The sequence below is a fragment of the Salmo trutta genome, chromosome 23 (assembly GCF_901001165.1).
Source record: "Salmo trutta chromosome 23, fSalTru1.1, whole genome shotgun sequence".
In the NCBI taxonomy this organism is placed as follows: Eukaryota; Metazoa; Chordata; class Actinopteri; order Salmoniformes; family Salmonidae; genus Salmo; species Salmo trutta.
In genome coordinates, this window is record NC_042979.1 from 42083427 (window position 1) to 42105708 (window position 22282).

The 22282-nt window shown below is 44.1% G+C and overlaps 1 protein-coding gene across 1 annotated transcript; it reads right to left on the reverse strand.

The window, feature by feature from the left end:
• Nucleotides 1-2200: 2200 nt before the first annotated feature.
• On the reverse strand, nt 2201-20730 carry ankrd55 (ankyrin repeat domain 55). The gene is made up of 11 exons (XM_029710379.1): nt 20034-20730; nt 14573-14692; nt 13480-13610; nt 12546-12655; nt 10406-10466; nt 9613-9741; nt 6681-6865; nt 6170-6337; nt 4796-5862; nt 4123-4224; nt 2201-3642 (listed from the first exon to the last, which is right to left on the reverse strand). Exons 1-11 carry the CDS (start codon nt 20071-20073, stop codon nt 3356-3358), a joined length of 2400 nt encoding a protein of 799 aa, XP_029566239.1. The 5' UTR covers nt 20074-20730; the 3' UTR covers nt 2201-3355.
• Nucleotides 20731-22282: the final 1552 nt, after the last annotated feature.

Here is a 22282-nt window from a genome sequence, read left to right on the forward strand (position 1 = left end):
GTGTCTGTCTCATAAATACTTACCAATCAAAACGCAAACATTACGTTACTGTTTTCCAGTTAGTCTCCACCCATTTTCTCTAAATGCGCCACGATATGGCCCCCGGGGGTGTATTCATTACGACAATTCCGTTGCAAAACGTTTTTTTTTTAACGGGGCTAGATGTACTTGAATTTGTCCAATAGTTGCAACATATATGCAACTGTTTGACTAATGATTTACACCAAAGATATGTGTATAAACTAACCCAATGGGAACAAATGAGTCATAGTGGGCAGAAACGAGCGAGGAGGGCGGCGGAGACAGCGCGAGCTAGCGATTTCCAATTGGCGCCGTTCTCGGAGATATTTGCATATTTCCGTTAAGGGGAAACGCCTCTACCGTGAAGTGCGCGTGTCCAATAACTAAATTCGCCCTTGTACTCCTAACCAACACTTTTTTATTTATGTATTATTTTGGTACATGGTAAAATGTATAAAAAATATAGTCCACTCTGTTCGTAACATATTTTAGTTTTGGAAACAGAAAACTGTATTGAAATCAAATGTTTCATCAATGCGAAAATTATCATAATATCGACCAAAATCCATCTTTGCTCCATTTTCTCATACTGGGAGTCCTCTCATCAAATCTAATGTTATTCGTCACAAGCGCCGAATACAACAGGTGTAGAAATGCTTTACAAGCCCTGAACCAACAATGCAGTTCAAGAAATAGCGTTCATAAATTCAGAGCGATTCGCTCTAGGAGCTTTCAGAGCGATTCAGCGATTCGCGTTCAGAGCGACGACCGTTCATCAGAGCGACGCGACCGTCTATCAGAGAGCGACGCGACCATTTATCAGAGAGTGACGACCGTTCATCAGAGCGACGCGACCGTATATCAGAGAGCGACGCGACCGTTTATCAGAGAGTGACGACCGTTCATCAGAGAGCGACGCGACCGTTTATCAGAGCGACGCGACCGTTTATCAGTGACGACCGTTCATCAGAGAGCGACGCGACCGTTTATCAGAGCGACGCGACCGTTCATCAGAGCGACGCGACCGTTCATCAGAGAGCGACGCGACCGTTCATCAGAGCGACGCGACCGTTCATCAGAGCGACGCGACCGTTTATCAGAGCGACGCGACCGTTTATCAGAGCGACGCGACCGTTCATCAGAGCGACGCGACCGTTCATCAGAGCGACGCGACCGTTTATCAGAGCGACGCGACCGTTCATCAGAGCGACGCGACCGTTTATCAGAGCGACGCGACCGTTTATCAGAGCGACGCGACCGTTCATGAGGAGCGGTTGGATTGATTTGATCCGAGCGGTTCTGACCTCACAACTGCAGTCAAGCACCCAAGCTAACTGGCTAAAGTTAGCTAGCTTCCTAGCTACTTCCACACACAAATGAGACAACACTTAACTCGGACCATTTTTATGGCCCTAACAGCGCTGGTTAGGCTGTTTTCATGTTATCCAGAGCGTTGGTGACTGTAACTGTCCTGCCCGGCAACAATTTAATGACGCTTTTTTTTGCCAAGGTTTACTGACACCACACCGGCCATATTCAACGGGTGTTGGGTGTTTGTAAATTCATCAGCTATTCTGCGCTTTGGCTCAGACGAGAGCGCTCTGAAATCGGAGTAGATATTCAGAGTGAATGTACGAATGCACCTTTAAACATCAGGTGAAATATGTGGCTCATTGTTCAATCTGTGATTATTGGTTGGATGGTTCGAGCCCTGAATGCGGATTGGCTGAAAGCCATGGTATATCAGACAGTATACCATGGGTATGATAAAACATTTATTTTTTACTGCTCTAATTGGGTTGGTAACCAGGTTATAATAGCAATAAGGCACCTCAGGGGTTTGTGATATATGGCCAATATACCAGCTAAGGGCTGTGTCCAGGCACTATGTGTTGTGTCGGGCTTAAGAACAGCCCTTAGCTGTGGTATATTGGTCATATACCACACCCCCTCGGGCCTTATTGCTAAGTTATACACCAGTACATGACCACCCACGTAGCCTAGCTTGACATGTTTGCATGCGGCTGAATCTTATGTAGGCTACCTGACACTACAAGCTCCACAACAAGCACTGTATATTGCTTTGTTTAATTACTATCCTAACAGAGAACAGAGCGAAGCTATACTATGGAACATTTAATACATTCAGTGGTTTCAAACCTTTTTCCTTTTTTTCCCCTTAACAAACAACAAACATCAACAAACAAAAGAGGAATAGTCACATACAAAACAGCATACATACAAACGTTTTACATTGGCAGGAATCCTACACAAACAAATCATATTCATTAATAATACTACAGGTTTTAATGAACTTTTTTTGTAATGTCCCCCCCCCCCCCCGTCGACTATCCGACCTAAAGATCACTGATGTAATGAGTTGACCTCCGAGTACCCAGTTGTCTTAAAGGCACCATGAATGTGACCGGGGACTAACTACTGCGTGCTCAGGTCTCCTGCCACAACAACACTGTAGCAGCCCACTGAGCTAAAGCCTATGGCTATAAGCTTGGGGGGAGCTAACTCGAAGTCTTCAGGTCTCAGTAGTAAGTGTATGTCACTACACTACCACCGTGAACATGCTTGATTTTCTTTTGACCAAAAAAAAAATGCAAGTCCTGCCCCATCCCCTTCCACATACTCAGGCCTCCCGAGTGGTTACAGTAGTGATAATGGTTAACATAGATCTCTGCCCTAGTGTCAGGACGGCTTGGAGAAAACATACATGAAAGGGGAATAAATTAAAAACATTAAAAGAGGTGCAGTCAGACCGGTAATAATGGAGGATCGTGGACATTTCCTGTATGATGATCAGGAATGGATCAATAAGTTGATCATGCATAGGCAAATGTATCTGTGCCTCGTCTCCTTCACACAACTGAAAAATATCCTAACGCAGCCAGAAATAACAAAAATGTCATATATTTTATTCATTTAGTGAAACGGTCACATGACAACCTAAATATAAAGTCTCAATTTCAAAGTGCAAGAAAATCAAACAGTACACAGTGCATGCCTTGAATTGTGGAGTTTCCACCACCAAGTACAGTATAAACGTGTAAAAATAGGATGCTGTTTATTAACAAATGTTTGCAAAGTCTTGAGCAATTTACTGTGGCATACAGTAGAGTTCCTCTTGATGAGTTTAGTCAGTTTATACACTCAGGGACAATTTTTTGTTATTTATTTTTTACACTTAGGGACAAATGTCATTCAGACCTGATAAAATTCCACAGAAAATAGCCTGCTGTTAGCTAACCGAGCCAAGTCCAGTTCCAATCAGGTCCACTCCACCACATATCTCCCCAAGCCTCCAAAGAGCTATGTGGTTGCATCAGGTTCTGTTGTCCAGTTTACTGAGGGTGTCCATTTTGGGTTGGCCCACAGTGGGGCTGTATTTCCTCTGGGATGGGATCGCAGGGAGCACCTGCACACTCCTCAGAGGGTCTCCATTCAGCATGGGCAGGAAGGAGCACAAGGACGGGCTTTGGGGGATCCCTGGCCTCTGGGACTTGGAGGTCACTGGCGGCGGGAGACCCCCTTGTCCCCGACCCAGGGTGTTGAGAGGCAGGGACTTGGACTTCTTCACCCCTTTAGAGACTTGGTCTGGTGGCAAGGAGACTGCAGAGGGAAAAGCTTGTAAAGTGTTTGGTGATGTGTTGGCAATCATGTCTACAAGAAGGCCGAGAATAAGCTTCTTTGCATCCTCAATTTGTTTTCTATAGTAAGAGGACGCACCTCCACCTCTCAACATTTGTACATACCTACCTGTGCACTGAATGTGACTCTGCCGCTCTGGAGAGAAACACTACAGCCACCGTCTACAGACACTGCCTCAAGACTTGACCCAGAGCGTCACAAAAGCTATGTGTAACCTCTAGTAGCACTAGGCTGGCTATACTAAAATTGTAGTGGAACATGTTGTATAGATTGCGATGCTGACAGTGATACTAAGATATGACAATACATCGCCAAGGATGTTTCCCTTACAGAATATAACATCAAGCGTTGTAGTTTTAGCACAGAAAGTAATCGAATTTATGCATGCGTTCAGAGCTCTGGAGTTTTCAAGGCTACATAGTCATGAAAAAAAGTACTTACACCGGTGGGTACAGTGGTCACGAATGGGGGCCAAGCAGTTCCGTTTTAGGGCAGTCTCCCTCATGTTTAACCTGTCCAGAGTTAGCAGGTGTGTATTTGGAGCTGTGGTGAAGAGAAGTGCATAATGTTATTAGCATGCACTTGGATGCATACATTGTGGTGATGTAAAGCAGAAGTTACGTTCCCTTGTTGAGAAGAATCATCAAAACTCAACTGCATAGAAGTTCACACGTTTTCTCATGCATCACTCCCTTGCCATTTTAGACAGGCAAGAAAAACGGTTAGGGCTACTGGTTTTGAATGGAAGCGGACTCAAGGTGTGAACAGTGAAGTCAAGTGTAGCTATCTACAGTATATTATCTTAGCAGGATGTGGCTTTTTTGCTAACTGCTGCTTAGCTCTGGTGAAAGGACAGTGAGATGACTCACTTGATAACTCATGAGAATGCACCACAAGTTTCTATGTTTCAGTAAGTCACACATCCTCTCTGCGAAACCAGACTGTTAGCCTCTCCTTTTTGTGAAAAACTCAACCCATCTTACCTTGTGAAATACTTAACTCATCCCACCTTGTGAAAAACTCAACCCGTCCTACCTTGTGAAATACTTAACTCATCCCACCTTGTGAGAAAACTCAACCCGTCCTACCTTGTGAAAGACTCAAGTAATAATACCTTGTTCATTCTTCTGTATATATGGGGCTTGGTGTGGGCAGAGGACATCAGTAGGTCCATAAGTCTCATGGTACAGTTTGTCCAACAGCCTTTCTGTTGGGGGTGATATCCAGGATTTGTGGGCCAAAATGGACTGATTGGACTCGGTCTTCCAGGAATGACTGACCAACGCTTGTACCTTCGGCCTGCTGTCAAATAAGTCATGCTCACTCTTGCTTTTCTGAGAGCGGTGTGCAAAGTGGTTGACCATCGGCCTCGTGGCTTGAGTCTGCTCCACAGCACTCTGGGAGATGGCCAACAAAGACGTGCCCAGATTGATAGGCGGAAGACTTTGCGTCCGTATAGGAGGCAGTCCCTTGTAGTCCTTCGCCGTCCGGATGTCGAGTGGATTGAGTTTCTGCGCTGCTTCGACCGAAGGCCGTTTCCTGACTTTGGAGCGTTCGTTTTCAAGCTCCTTGGCCGAAGAGGGGTCAGCCAGACAATCGAACATGGTGATGATGTCATCCACCTCTGAGGTCTCCTTCCTCAGGTATCCGTCGCGGCCCAGATCTCTCTGGCGGGCGGTGTAGTGTTCCTTCCTCTTGCAGGAGAAGATCTGGTTGAGCATGCGGAACTTGCCCTCCTTTTTCTGGGACGGGTCACTCCCCTGGGAAGGTAGCTGGAATGGGTCACTGCCCTGGGAAGGTAGCTGGGATGGATCACTGCCCTGGGAAGGTAGCTGGGATGGGTCACTGCCCTGGGAAGGTAGCTGGGATGGGTCACTGCCCTGGGAAGGTAGCTGGGATGGGTCACTGCCCTGGGAAGGTAGCTGGGAGGGATCACTGCCCTGGGAAGGTAGCTGGGATGGGTCACTGCCCTGGGAAGGTAGCTGGGATGAGTCACTGCCCTGGGAAGGTAGCTGGGATGGATCACTGCCCTGGGAAGGTAGCTGGGATGGATCACTGCCCTGGGAAGGTAGCTGGGATGGATCACTGCCCTGGGAAGGTAGCTGGGATGAGTCACTGCCCTGGGAAGGTAGCTGGGATGAGTCACTGCCCTGGGAAGGCAGCTTTCTGGCTGAATTGGATCTGTAGGCAATCAATCAATGAGACCATTAAGTCTTATTCACAACTCTGGTTTAAAATGGATGGCAGGCATTTTCTTTTCCAAGATATTTTTGGCTTTACTAATCTGCAAATAATCGACATGTCCGACTGCACACAGAATTATTGCATGGCCATTTCCACTTGTAATTAATGGAAACCACACACACACACACACACACACACACACACACACACACACACACACACACACACACACACACACACACACACACACACACACACACACACACACACACACACACACACACGGAATGCAGCGTTATTCAACCTGTTGTCAGCTGAGAGGAGCTTGATGCAGGCAGTGTGGCCACAGTACATTGCATATGTGAGCGGTGTGTTCTCGTTGATATCCCTGGGCCCCGTCTCCACCCTTAGTTGCAGTAAGGCCTGGACACAGTCCTCCTTCCCCGCTGCTGCCGCCCAATGAAGAGGGGTCCTGGAGGATGAACAGATCTTATTCTATCCACTGGATCAGCCTATCATGAATAGTGAAGTTATTCATGATAAGGCAATGAATTTACCAACCAGTAATGGGAAATTCCACGGTAACAGAATGACGGCACAAACAGCACAAACCAAATGTTGCTTCTGCACTGTTCTTCAAGTAAATGCATTTTTGCAAAATGTTCAGTGGAAATTGTTAGAAGTAGTCCTTGTGTATGGAGATTTATGGTTTGTTTAACTTTACAATCAATGTTTTTGTTTGACAAACAGAGACTGTAAACATAGACTGGTGGCATGCAATTTCAAAGAAAACAATGTGCTGCCATTTTTGTTACCGTTCGTCCACATCCAGGGCCTGCAGGTTGGTCTCGGCAAAGCGCGCCAACTCATAGAGGATGTCGCTGTATCCAGCGGCAGCGGCGATGTGCACGCAGGTCTTGCCGTTTTCGTCATCGTAGTTGATGACCGAGGAGCCCAGGCGGTGCTCCAGGATGAGAGAACACATGAATCTGCTGCCACTCTGCCAGAGAGAGAGAGAGAGAGAGGGAGAGAGAGGAGAGGAGAAGAGAGAGAGAGAGGGAGAGAGAGAGAGAGAGAGAGAAGAGAGAGGGAGAGAGAGAGAGAGAGAGAGAGAGAGAGAGAGAGAGAGAGAGAGAGAGAGAGAAGAGAGAGGGAGAGAGAGGAGAGAGAGAGAGAGGAAGAGAGAGAGAGAAGAGAGAGAGCTTAGAGAGAGGGAGAGAGAGAGAGAGAAGAGGGAGAGAGAGAGAAGAGAAGGAGAGAGAGAGAGCAAGAGAGAGAGAGAGAGAGCGAGAGAGAGATGAGAGAGAGAGAGAGAGAGAGAGAAGAGAGAGAGAGAGAGAAGAGAGAGAGAGAGAGAGAAGAGAGAGAGAGAAGAGAGAGAGAGAGAGAGAGGGAGAGAGAGCGAGAGAGAGAAGAGAGAGAGAGGGAGAGAGAGAGAGAAGAGAGAGAGAGAGAAGAGAGAGAAGAGCTTAGAGAGAGGGGAGAGAGAGAGAGAGAAGAGAGAGAGAGGGAGAGAGGAGGAGAGAGAGAGATGAGAGAGGAAGAGGAGAGAGAGAGGGAGAGAGAGAGAGAGAGAGAAGAGAGAGAGAGAAGAGAGAGAGAGAGAGAAAGAGAGAGAGAAGACAGAGAGAGAGAGGAGAGAGAGCGAGAGAGAGAAGAGAGAGAGAGAAAAGAATGATTCGAACAGCAGGGTTTTAAATCCATTGAATATGACTGTGTTAGCGGCAGGTCTTCAGGTCTCAGACAAGGTTACTCAACAACACAAGCATGGTTCACTGAACCACCTCTGTTTCATACTAAGGCCTGATTTGCGCTCAGAACAAAAAATCGAATGACTTATGTGTGTAATGAAGAGATGTATTGGTTTCTTTAATGCAACAGGGCAGGGGAAGTTACAGTAGATGTGTGCTGACTGAGGAATAGGTCCCCGCAGTCCATTTAATCTTATTCATTGTGATCAAAAAGGCAAAACTCCTCCTAAATCAGCACTTCAACTTTGAGACACTCGATACGTACAGCCTCTGACCATCACTGCTATTAATAATTGCAGTGACAGTAACAACCTAATTATGTGGTGAATTGACGAAGCTGACTAAGACAACTCTGACCACATAATAGAATATGTTGCCGTGTTCTGTCCCACCAGACAGACTTCTTCATTTCAGACTATTTTGGGATTCACATGTCACAATACGGGCCAGGTGGTGGCACTGGTATCCTCAATGGGAAACAAATGAAAACAGAACTAATGCATGATCACTGCATGGTTGCTCAGATGTGTGAGTCTAGAAGTGGATTCATCTTCAATGCATAGTATGTAATGCACATGTACCTGCAAGCTTTCAAATCTACTCGTGTAGAAGCTTTAGAACTAAAATATGTAGTGTAAAAGCTTTCAGCCAATGTGGTTTCATATATGGTGGATTATTGCAAACCTTGAATGAAGCCAGAAATAATTAACAGACAGTAACAAAACTAAAACGGTCAACAAATAAATAAATACAGTGACCAGCAAAAGTATTAGGACAGTGACACCTTTTTTGTATCATTTTGAAATGATACCATGGCTACGTTCTTCATTCAGCTCTATACTTCAACAGTTTGGATTTGAAACCAAACAATGACTAAAAGGTTAAAGTGCAGACTGTCAGCTTTAATTTGAGGGTATTTTCATCCATATCGGGTGAACCGTTTAGAAATTACAGCACTTTTTGTTAAGTCCCCCATTTTAGGGGACCAAGTATTGGGACCAATTCACTTATACAAATTCACTTGTATGTGTATTAAAATAGTCAAAAATGTAGTATTTGGTCCCATATTCCTAACACACAATAATTACATCAAGCTTGGGACTACAAACTTGTTGGATGCATTTGCTGTTTGTTTTGGTTGTGTTTCAGATTATTTTGTAAATAAGAACAGAATGTTACTTAACACTTCTACATTATTGTGGATGCTACCATGATTATGGATAGTCCTGAATTAATCTTGAATAATGATGAGTGAGAAAGTTACAGAGCCATAAATATCATACCCCCCCAAAAATGCTAACTTCCCCTGTTATTGTAATGGTGAAAGGTTAGCATGCCTTGGGGGTATGATATATAATGCTAACCTCCCTTGTTATTGTAATGGTGAGAGGTTAGCATGTCTTGGGTATGATTTTTGTGCATCTGTTACTTTCTACATACTACATTTAGCAGACACCCTTTTCTAGAGCAACTTAGAGTTAGTAAGGCATGCTCAAATGACAATCTCCATTAAAATAAGGCTTAATCTGTGTCCGGGAATCTGGCCCCTTAAAGGCCTTGTTCAAATCCCACAGTGGCAGTAAGTTTTCCCCTTTCTGCACTGCCCAATGGAGGGCTGACTCCTACCTGCACTGCCCAATGGAGGGCTGGCTCCTACCTGCACTGCCCAATGGAGGGCTGTCTCCTACCTGCACTGCCCAATGGAGCTGACTCCTACCTGCACTGCCCAATGGAGGGCTGACTCCTACCTGCACTGCCCAATGGAGAGCTGTCTCCTACCTGCACTGCCCAATGGAGGGCTGTCTCCTACCTGCACTGCCCAATGGAGGGCTGTCTCCTACCTGCACTGCCCAATGGAGGGCTGTCTCCTACCTGCACTGCCCAATGGAGGGCTGTCTCCTACCTGCACTGCCCAATGGAGGGCTGTCTCCTACCTGCACTGCCCAATGGAGGATTGTCTCCTACCTGCACTGCCCAATGGAGGGCTGACTCCTACCTGCACTGCCCAATGGAGGGCTGTCTTGAAGTCCTTGTCCACCAGTGTGGGATCCGCCCCTTTCTGCAGGAGAGCCTGCACATGCTCAGGACGGTTGTGGAAAGATGCCCAATGAAGAGCAGTCATGCCCTACAGAGAACCAATGAGAATTGGTCGCAATGCAAACAAGACATAGCTTTCTAGAACACTGAATGTATCATCATCTTAGTTTATCACTCCTTATGGGTTTTACTTGAACACATCACTTAAAACTAGGGCCTGGGCCTTTACCTTGTCAGGTGGTCAGAAAAACTCAAGGCCCTACTTATGGTACATAAGTGGGTAGATGGTAGTTAATTCTCCATATTTAGGTCATTCATCATGTTTTCCCTCTCAGAGCTAGTAGACTGCCATTACATCAGAGCTAGTAGACTGCCATTACATCAGAGCTAGTAGACTGCCATTACATCAGAGCTAGTAGACTGCCATTACATCAGAGCTAGTAGACTGCCATTACATCAGAGCTAGTAGACTGCCATTACATCAGAGCTAGTAGACTGCCATTACATCAGAGATAGTAGACTGCCATTACATCAGAGCTAGTAGACTGCCATTACATCAGAGCTAGTAGACTGCCATTACATCAGAGCTAGTAGACTGCCATTACATCAGAGCTAGTAGACTGCCATTACATCAGAGCTAGTAGACTGCCATTACATCAGGGAGAGGCTCTTTTTATATTATTCGCCATCCTGTCCCATGCCGGTACTGTGTATTCCCAGGTTGCTATGGTATCACTGTTCAGTTTTCATACCTCGTTGTCTTGGTGGTTGATTTCACAGGCAGTCGATTGCTGCAGCAGGACTGCCATGAGTCTGCAAATCAAATCAAAGTTTGTGTTGCCAAAACCTGTACAACATGTATCAAGAGTAATGGTGCAGGTTTGATATTGACTACATTGCAGTCGGACTGCAGAGAATCACAGATCTACACATCACCATAGCAACCAACCCAAATAAGTATTCATTATGTGATCAAGAATATCGATTCTGCGCCTCGCCTTCAAACTGATCCTCTGAAACATGCTGTTATTCTGCACTAACTGATCCCCTGAAACATGCTGTTATTCTGCACTAACTGATCCCCTGAAACATGCTGTTATTCTGCACTAACTGATCCCCTGAAACATGCTGTTATTCTGCACTAACTGATCCCCTGAAACATGCTGTTATTCTGCACTAACTGATCCCCTGAAACATGCTGTTATTCTGCACTAACTGATCCCCTGAAACATGCTGTTATTCTGCACTAACTGATCCCCTGAAACATGCTGTTATTCTGCACTAACTGATCCCCTGAATCATGCTGTTATTCTGCACTAACTGATCCCCTGAAACATGCTATTATTCTGCACTAACTGATCCTCTGAAACATGCTGTTATTCTGCACTAACTGATCCCCTGAAACATGCTGTTATTCTGCACTAACTGATCCCCTGAAACATGCTGTTATTCTGCACTAACTGATCCCCTGAAACATGCTGTTATTCTGCACTAACTGATCCCCTGAAACATGCTGTTATTCTGCACTAACTGATCCCCTGAAACATGCTGTTATTCTGCACTAACTGATCCTCTGAAACATGCTGTTATTCTGCACTAACTAATCCCCTGAAACATGCTGTTATTCTGCACTAACTGATCCCCTGAAACATGCTGTTATTCTGCACTAACTGATCCCCTGAAACATGCTGTTATTCTGCACTAACTGGCTCACATGGGGGTGATTGCAAACATGGTACTAATAGGCGTGTCCAAATGCCACAGACTTATATTTTGTTGTTCAGTCTCAGCTGTGGAGTTGAGGGTAAGCTACTAAGCTACGCCTCTGCAATTCAACGAATTCAATGAGAGACCCCTCCTTTACTGTTATCACATCCAGCAGCTAATAGCTTTGCCAGATGGCCAGGGGGAGAAAGGAAGCAGGAAGAGAAAAAGTGCCTCTGTTGTTGTTGTCGACCAGATGCAGCACTGGGCTGCTGGATCCAAATCGACAGACCCTGTCTTCCCACATTCAGAGAGAGGGAGCGAGATAAGGGAGGGAGGGAGGGAGGGAAAGAGAGAGTGGGGGGAGGGAGTGAGAGAAAGAGAGGGAGGGAGGGAGGGAGGGAAAGAGAGAGTGGAGGGAGGGAGGGACAGAAAGAGAGAAAGAGAGAAAGAGAGAAAGAGAGAAAGAGAGAAAGCGAGAGACCACTGGAGCAGCTGCTGCTGTCTTAGCATATCAAGCAAAGGTCTGTGGTCGCTATGGGGACTGCACACACATACACACACCCTGGTAAACCAGGCTTTCCTGTTCCAGTAAATAAGCTACTTAACTTGCAGCAGTCACTGAGCCATTAGCCTTCTTTTATGTATACAGCATGTTCAGTGCAACATGGAGACTGAGTGCTTATTGATACCGTCTGTGGGTAATTTTACAGAGGTGGGATTTCTATTTCCTCAACTGGATGCTTGCTAACGCACATGTTCAGCATCTTTTATGCCATGACTACGCCTATGACTCATTTCTCCAATGGTTTCTTCTAACACCATTGTTTTCAATGCCTACAGATGTAGGATCTTAATTTGATCTGAGATTTTTTTTTGCTGAGAATTTTTCTGCAAAGTAGGAAATACAAACTTGTAGTGTATTTTAGTTTTTAAAAGGATTCTAAAGTTTGTAATTTCCACTTTAACATTTCTGACTTGATTTGCCCTAACAAAAAATGTACCTACCCCTACAAAAACGGCCATTAATTATAATCCACATAATAATTCACATTTCCTGTTGCTGCAGGATCATTTTCCTGCTGTAACAAACTGGATTAAATGAAGATCCTACATCTGTACTCTATAGTCAGCATAATAGCTACACATTAAACATGTATTAAATTAATTATTTGCTAATGCTCTCACTTGAGGTCAATCTCAGCGGTCGCTGCGTGAAGAGGCAGGCGACCGTTTTTATCGGGGATGTTCTGCTTGGCTCCATTTCGCAGCAAACACACACAGCCTTCAAGCCACCCCTTCAAAAGACAAAAAAAAGGAGGTTATCAAGGCACTTCTGTTTTTTTTATGACAGAAACATATAATGTGGCTTTTGAAAGTGCCGCTCAAAGACAATGCACAATTGTTTCTGACAATTTTACGATGCACTCTGTAAAAGCTTCCAGTCAACTACGTGGATGGTTGTTGTTCAGTAGAGTTCAGACTCTAACCTCATGGGAAATGAACCATACTCCTGACTATTAGGATGGCAAACATAGGGTCCCGCTTCCAGTACCTTGGAAATACATCCTTCCCTTTTAAGTAATCAATCACTGATGTGACTGGATTGCTTTCACTAGTCAACTGTGTCATGTTAGATTGTGACTATGCCCTGGAAAAGAGGAAAGAAGAGGCCTTTTCAAAGCATTCAAATGGGGGCCCCAATGTAAAGTTATCTACCGATATGTCAGGTGCTGAACAGCCATATGTATTTGAGGCCGGAGATGAGATTGGAATGTCAGTATAATCAGTTTTGGACACAGAATTTAATAAAACACTTGCTATATCTATATAATAATTATTATTATTATTAAACATGTCACTTTACAATTGTAAAAACGTAACAAAAAATAGGGATCAAAACAAAACGAGTGAGCGAGCAGGTGTTGTGTGTTGTGTTGTGTGTTGTGTTGTTGTGTGTTATGTGTTGTGTTGTGTGTTGTGTTGTGTGTTGTGTGTTGTGTGTTGTGTTGTGTTGTGTTGTGTTGTGTGTTGTGTTGTGTTGTGTGTTGTGTTGTTGTGTGTTGTGTGTTGTGTTGTGTGTTGTGTGTTGTGTTGTGTTGTGTTGTGTGTTGTACGGTACCAGATATGTCGCTAGGGAGAGCGAAGTCCTTCCACAGGCATCCTGGGTATTGATGGAGGTACCCATTTTCAGCAGGAGTTTCACCGTGTCCACCTGCCTCCCTGACACCGCATGCATCAAAGGGGTGGAGCCTACAGCCGGAGAACATGGGATGGATGGCACATTAAACATATAGGTGCAGTCTTAAAAGTAACTTCCTCTCCTTGCCTCCTGTCCTTTACCAGTGGTGATGTGGACTGCATCCCAATTCTCCACCCTTCTCCAAAAGTGTACACTGGCACATTTTCTCTCATGGATTTAATAATGGTGGAAAGTCTGAACTCACTTCAGGCAATACCTGATGGTGTAATTACTTACACCAATCATATGCTTAAAAAAAATGTCTGATCAGTGGCATCTGTCAATGAAGGATGGGACACAATGGAAAGAGGCCACATTACTAGAGCTACTGAAACCATGATCCCAGAACAAGGCTCTTTAGCCATGCTGTACTGTACATCAAGAAGACAGTTCTGATTCTGATGACTGAGAGATATCTGCTTCATTTTAAGCAATGTCTCCTTCTTTAATTAATAAGATCAGCTGTCAGCATCCTACTGCATGACAGATGGTCAGTCGGCCGTTGGGAGCTTGTCACTAGTACACTTTGACATACATGTAACATGTAACATATCTAAAGGCTTCATAAGCACTACATACAGGCTTCATAAGCACTACATACAGGCTTCATAAGCACTACATACAGGCTTCATATGTACTACAGTACATACAGGCTTCATAAGCACTACATACAGGCTTCATAAGCACTACATACAGGCTTCATAAGCACTACATACAGGCTTCATATGTACTACAGTACATACAGGCTTCATAAGCACTACATACAGGCTTCATAAGCACTACATACAGGCTTCATAAGCACTACATACAGGCTTCATAAGCACTTCATACAACTTGTTCCACATGGAGGTTGGAGGATTCACAGATATCCTGCTTATTCCACCTTGATTCCAGGAATTTTCCAACCGTGATTTCTGGAAAAGCAGGGATTTTGGTAAAGTTCCCGGAGTTTTCCAACCCTAGCAGTTCATACCTTCACCATCACAGTACTCCAAAATGGAGGGATCCTCCCGTATGGTTGCTGTTAATGTGTTGACGTCCCCATTGGCGGCTGCTTGGTAAACAACATTAAGATCCACTTCTTCAGCAGAATCTATAGGAGCAGGGATACAAATACAATGTGGTTATACATATATCAATGTGGTTATATATATATCAATGTGGTTATATATATCAATGTGGTTATACAGTACATATATCAGTGTGGTTATACAGTACATATATCAATGTGGTTATACAGTACATATATCAATGTGGTTATACAGTACATATATCAATGTGGTTATACAGTACATATAGCAATTTGGTTATACAGTACATATATCAATGTGGTTATACAGTACATATATCAATGTGGTTATACAGTACATATATCAATGTGGTTATATATATCAATGCGGTTATACAGTACATATATCAATGTGGTTATACAGTACATATATCAATGTGGTTATACATATATCAATGTGGTTATATATATCAATGTGGTTATACAGTACATATATCAATGTGGTTATACATATATCAATGTGGTTATATATATCAATGTGGTTATACAGTACATATATCAGTGTGGTTATACAGTACATATATCAATGTGGTTATACAGTACATATATCAATGTGGTTATACAGTACATATATCAATGTGGTTATACAGTACATATATCAATGTGGTTATACAGTACATATATCAATGTGGTTATACAGTACATATAGCAATTTGGTTATACAGTACATATATCAATGTGGTTATACAGCACATATATCAATTTGGTTATACAGTACATATATCAATGTGGTTATACAGTAAATATATAAATTTGGTTATACATACATCAATGTCATATAATATTTTTTATGAATAGATGGAGTGTGCTCCATTTGGATTATATACTGTAAGTCGTGGAATAACTCATGCAAGAAACACAAAAATATTGACAATTGTATAGAATGTGATAGAGTATATGAATGGATGTAGACCATTGGGAAGAAACCCTCAACACAGCCATTTTGAGGACTGTCGAATTTGGAATGTGTATTTGTTTACATAACGTTGTGCACATTGGAACTTGAGGACGTATGCTCTTCGTAAGGACCAGTAGATCTAGACCTGTAGGTGCATGTAAACTTTATATGAACTTTACACGCTTAGACAAAAAAGGGTTCTTCGTTTGTCCCCAAAGGATAACCTTTTTTTTGGTTCCAGGTAGAACCCTTTGGTGGTGAAAAAGGTTACTTAGAACCTTTTAGTGGTCAAACGGTTCCACGTAGAATCTTGTATTGGTGAAAGGGTTCCACTAAGGGGGAAATTATGGTTCCAGGTAGCACCATCTTTTCTAAGTGCCATGTTATGGACATGGCTGATAGGTGAGGCAGGACATCCCTCCGTTAATATATTGAGGGAACCTTTCTTTTCTCATTGATTGATTAAGAGGGAATATATTATGCAATCCATCAAATCATTACATTGAAGTGAGAGTCAGTCCGGGAAATCCACTGACATGACACAATCTGTCTCAATCTGGCTCAACCTCCACAACCTCCACAACACAACCTCCACAACACCACCACAACCTCTCCACAACACCACCACAACCTCCACAACACCACCACAACCTCTCCAGAACACCACCACAACCTCCACAACACAACCACAACACCACCACAACCTCCACAACACAACCACAACACCACCACAACCTCTCCGCAACAACACCACAACCTCCACAACACAACCACAACACCACCACAACCTCCACAACACCACCACAACACAACCACAACCTCCACAACACCACCACAACCTCCACAACACCACCACAACCTCCACAACACCACCACAACCTCCACAACACCACCACAACACCACCACAACCTCTCCACAACACCACCACAACCTCCACTACACCACCACAACACCACCACAACCTCCACAACACCACCACAACCTCCACAACACCACCACAACCTCTCCACAACACCACCACAACCTCCACAACACCACCACAACCTCTCCACAACACCACCACAACCTCCACTACACCACCACAACACAACCACAACCTCCACAACACCACCACAACCTCCACAACACCACCACAACCACCACAACACAACACCACCACAACCTCCACAACACCACCACAACCTCTCCACAACACCACCACAACCTCCACTACACCACCACAACACAACCAAAACCTCCACAACACCACCACAACCTCCACAACACCACCACAACCTCTCCACAACACCACCACAACCTCCACAACACCACCACAACCTCCACAACACCACCACAACCTCTCCACAACACCACCACAACACCACCACAACCACCACAACACAACCACAACACCACCACAACACCACCACAACCACCACAACACAACCACAACACCACCACGACCTCCACAACACCACCACAACCACCACAACACAACACCACCACAACCTCCACAACACCACCACAACCACCACAACACAACACCACAACAACCTCTCCACAACACCACCACAACACCACCACAACCACCACAACACAACCACAACACCACCACAACCTCCACAACACCACCACAACCACCACAACACAACACCACAACAACCTCTCCACAACACCACCACAACACCACCACAACCACCACAACACAACCACAACACCACCACAACCTCCACAACACAGGACCGTGGAGGGGAGGACGGCTCATAATAATGGTTGGAAGGGAGTGAATGGAATGGTATCAAACACATGGAAACCATGGAAACCGTGTGTTTGATGAGTTCGATACCATTCCATGTATTCCGTTCCAGCCATTACTATGAGCCCGTCCTCCCCAAATAAGGTGCCACCAACCTCAACATTCCTGATTCCACAGCCAATGTGTGCTGCTCTTTCCTTGGCCCCAGGGTGTCATATTGACATCAGTCCATTTCAAATTGGAATTCCAATCATAGAAATATGATTCATAGAAATAGAAGGAGGTGAATGGCCTACAAATGAAGGTTCCCCTAGATCTACTATCTCTAACTAGGAACATAGAATAGAGCTCTTGCTGGATAATCTTCCCAGGACTCTGGAACGACACCATTCAATATCAAGTGGTAATTATCCTAGGATTCTGGACAGTTATTGTGAATGGGATTGCAGTACCTAGTTATTGTGAATGGGAATGCAGTACCTAGTTATTGTGAATGGGAATGCAGTACCTAGTTATTGTGAATGGGAATGCAGTACCTAGTTATTGTGAATGGGATTGCAGTACCTAGTTATTGTGAATGGGAGTGCAGTCCTAGTTATTGGGAATGGGAATGCAGTCCTAGTTATTGTGAATGGGAATGCAGTCCTAGTTATTGTGAATGGGAGTGCAGTACCTAGTTATTGTGAATGGGAATGCAGTCCTAGTTATTGTGAATGGGAATGCAGTCCTAGTTATTGTGAATGGGAATGCAGTCCTAGTTATTGTGAATGGGAATGCAGTACCTAGTTATTGTGAATGGGAGTGCAGTACCTAGTTATTGTGAATGGGAATGCAGTCCTAGTTATTGTGAATGGGAATGCAGTACCTAGTTATTGTGAATGGGAATGCAGTACCTAGTTATTGTGAATGGGAATGCAGTACCTAGTTATTGTGAATGGGAATGCAGTACCTAGTTATTGTGAATGGAAATGCAGTACCTAGTTATTGTGAATGGGAGTGCAGTACCTAGTTTTTGTGAATGGGAATGCAGTACCTAGTTATTGTGAATGGGAGTGCAGTACCTAGTTATTGTGAATGGGAGTGCAGTACCTAGTTATTGTGAATGGGAGTGCAGTACCTAGTTATTGTGAATGGGAGTGCAGTACCTAGTTATTGTGAATGGGAATGCAGTCCTAGTTATTGTGAATGGGAATGCAGTCCTAGTTATTGTGAATGGGAATGCAGTCCTAGTTATTGTGAATGGGAATGCAGTACCTAGTTATTGTGAATGGGAATGCAGTACCTAGTTATTGTGAATGGGAGTGCAGTATCTAGTTATTGTGAATGGTAATGCAGTCCTAGTTATTGTGAATGGGAGTGCAGTACCTAGTTATTGTGAATGGGAATGCAGTACCTAGTTATTGTGAATGGGAGTGCAGTACCTAGTTATTGTGAATGGGAGTGCAGTACCTAGTTATTGTGAATGGGAATGCAGTACCTAGTTATTGTGAATGGGATTGCAGTACCTAGTTATTGTGAATGGGAGTGCAGTACCTAGTTATTGTGAATGGGAGTGCAGTACCTAGTTATTGTGAATGGGAGTGCAGTACCTAGTTATTGTGAATGGGAGTGCAGTACCTAGTTATTGTGAATGGGAGTGCAGTACCTAGTTATTGTGAATGGGAGTGCAGTACCTAGTTATTGTGAATGGGAGTGCAGTACCTAGTTATTGTGAATGGGAATGCAGTACCTCTCGCTGCAAGATTTCCTCTAAACCGTGGTGTATTCAACGTAGAATCCACTTAGAGGGTTAAAAAAGGGTTCTCCACATAGAGGTATAAAACCTTTTCATTTAAGACCACACTTTATGGATAAGGTCCCTTCACACTAGATCTCTACACACTAGATCCCTTCACACTAGATCCCTACACACTAGATCCCTTCACACTAGATCCCTTAACAGTAGATCCCTTCACACTAGATCCCTACACACTAGATCTCTACACACTAGATCCCTACACACTAGATCCCTACACAGTAGATCCCTACACACTAGATCCCTACACACTAGATCCCTTCACACTAGATCCCTACACACTAGATCCCTTCACACTAGATCCCTACACACTAGATCCCTTCACACTAGATCTCTACACACTAGATCCCTTCACACTAGATCCCTACACACTAGATCCCTTCACACTAGATCCCTTAACAGTAGATCCCTTCACACTAGATCCCTACACACTAGATCTCTACACACTAGATCCCTTCACACTAGATCCCTACACACTAGATCCCTTCACACTAGATCCCTTAACAGTAGATCCCTTCACACTAGATCCCTACACACTAGATCTCTACACACTAGATCCCTTCACACTAGATCCCTTAACAGTAGATCCCTTCACACTAGATCCCTACACACTAGATCTCTACACACTAGATCCCTACACACTAGATCCCTACACACTAGATCCCTTCACACTAGATCCCTACACACTAGATCCCTACACGCTTGATCTTGTTAGCTAGTCATCCCACACAACAGCCATAAACCCAGCATCTACTCATCATGATGCCAAAACCAAGTAGAGAGAACACAGCATTTCCATGGCAACAGCGGGATCGACATCGCTCCCCATCTCCCCATCTCCCTCTCTCCCTCTCTCCCTCTCTCTCTCTCCCCTGTTCCAGTTCCTCTTCCTTATTGTGATATGTAACATCCAACAGTGGTTGCCTGCTTGCTTACCTTTCTGCTGGTCAAACACAGATGACGCGCTGAACTCCATGGTCAAACTAAAACATCATCATCTGTCCAAAATCAACACTGAGACGAGAGACTAGAGAGGCACATTTGCCTCTGTTGAAAACCTCCCTCACACTGTAGCCCAAGACATCGCTCATCTACTTCTCCTCCTCCTCTTCCCCCTCTTCTCTCACGTCTTCTACTGCCTTGAAGAGGGTTACATGACCAATATAAATCCTCATCCATCCATCACAGGAAAGAAGAGAGGAGAGAGAAGAATTCCCCCAAGACAGTCCTGTGTTGTCAATTACAGATCTTTGAGAAGGAGATTCCCCCTGTTTCTCGTTTCTTTTCCCCACTGAGGAGCGAGGGATAAACGGAAGGAGGGATGGAGAAATCAATCATCCATTGTCAGAGACAGCACAGAGCAGAGTGGAGGTAAGGTGGAGGCTACAGCAGCAGCTTGCCTAGCCAGGCGATGGAGGGAGAGAGATGTACAGTATGAATGAAAAGATTCACGACTGGAGTCTCACTGAGCATGTGCAAGACAGAGAGTCAAAATGCAGCCTGCCGGTGGTGACTGGGGATGTTTTCATTGTGGAGCCACTGACAGACTGGGCGACACACTCCCGAGTCACAGGCAGCCAGCCAGCCAGCCAGCCAGCCAGCCAGCCAGCCAGCCACACAGCTACCCAGGCTGCATTAGTATGCACCTGAACCACACGGCCCCCATCGAGAGGCTATTTTAAGGCCTCTATTCAGAGGCAGAGTGCTTGGCGTCTGTCGCACCAGGAAGTGTCCTTTGATAATGTTGTGTATTCTAGATACTCACTGGATTTAAAAGAGCAGTTTGTATTGACAAGATGAAAAGGGGATCAAATAAAATAAAATGTTATCAGTCGCTTACACACATCTTTTACAGATGTTATCGTAGGTGCAGCGAAATGTTTATGTTTCCAGCTTCAACGGTGCAGTACTACCTAACAATACAAAAACAATACGCACAAATCCCCAAAATTGAAAGAACTTAAGAAATATCAGAAGGAGTGATATCCGTGTCCGGGAGAAGTGAAAAGAAAGGGAAAATACATTTTCAATGTTTCTTTTTTTCAAGTTGAAAAGCTTCTCTCAGCCAATCCTCTTTAGGCAGCATAGAGAATGCAACATTCTTTGGGGGGGAATATTCATGACTTGCTGTGTTTCAATGTGTACGAAGAACAAAGTTCACAGTATAAAGGCGTGTGAGACAAATCTATGACCCATGAGTTTGTTCTCAGTATAAAACAATAGAAGTCCATGCTCTCATGAGAGACATATTTTCATTCCATTCATAGTTATTGTGCTGCCGGTCACCATGGGAACCAGGAAGGAGGACAGCCAGTTGATTATGAAAAAATTGTCCGCTCTCACTGTGGGAAGATTGCCTGGCTCCGGCTGGTTTCCAGGCTGACGTGTGAAAACAAAAATACCTCAAGGAATTCTCCTCAACATGTTCTCCTTTCATTATGCAAATGATATTCAATTAGGAGAATAGAATGCATCGCTAATTGATATCATGGGAGTATTTAACTAATAAGCACCCCAGTTTGATCTGTAAATAAAAGTGTTATGAACATTTTCAAATAGGGTTGCCAAACCTCCTGGTTAGGCCAGGAGTTTTTAAGAATTCATTTGTATTTTCTTAATGTCTAATTGAAATGTTGGACAATCCTACATTTTCACCTTGTGAAATAGATGACCTACATTCAATCTCTTTAAATATAGGCCCTAAGTGAATAGTAACTGCAGTAGTTGCTGTGACTGAGACATGGCTCGATGGGTCAGTTGAGGAGGAGGAGGGTGAGCTACCGGGTTATAGCGTTCATAGAATTGACCGCAACCGAAACGGCGGCGGCGTGTGTGTTTTCACTAGGAATTATGTGTATTTTAACCCTCATCCAGATCTAAGAATGGATGGTCTTGAGGTTGCATGGGTAGATATACTTCTTCCTAAATGTCGTCCTGTACTTGTTGGCCTCCTAAGCAGAATCATCTCTATGATATACTTGAATGGAATTGCTGTGATCACAATGTATTTGCTGGTAGAGAATGTATTCTGCTTGGCAAATGTGCAGTTATCACCCAAGAAAAGTACACTAGTAAATGCCCTGTATAAGTATAATCAGTTATTTGGACTAGATCAACTGATTGTTGAGCCAACCCGGGTGTGTATTGACAGTAAATCAACTTTGGATTTGATTATTGTATCAGAT

Excerpts from the sequence above, each read along its gene's own strand:
- ankrd55 (XM_029710379.1), bottom strand. The coding sequence starts at position 20,073 with ATGGAGTTCAGCGCGTCATCTGTGTTTGACCAGCAGAAAG. Across the intron at positions 6,866-9,612 it reads CCCTCCATTGGGCAGTGCAG|AGTGGCAGCAGATTCATGTG; the intron begins GTAGGAGTCAGC and ends TCTCTCTGGCAG. Across the intron at positions 3,643-4,122 it reads TGACCACTGTACCCACCGGT|TCTCCTTGCCACCAGACCAA; the intron begins GTAAGTACTTTT and ends TTCCCTCTGCAG.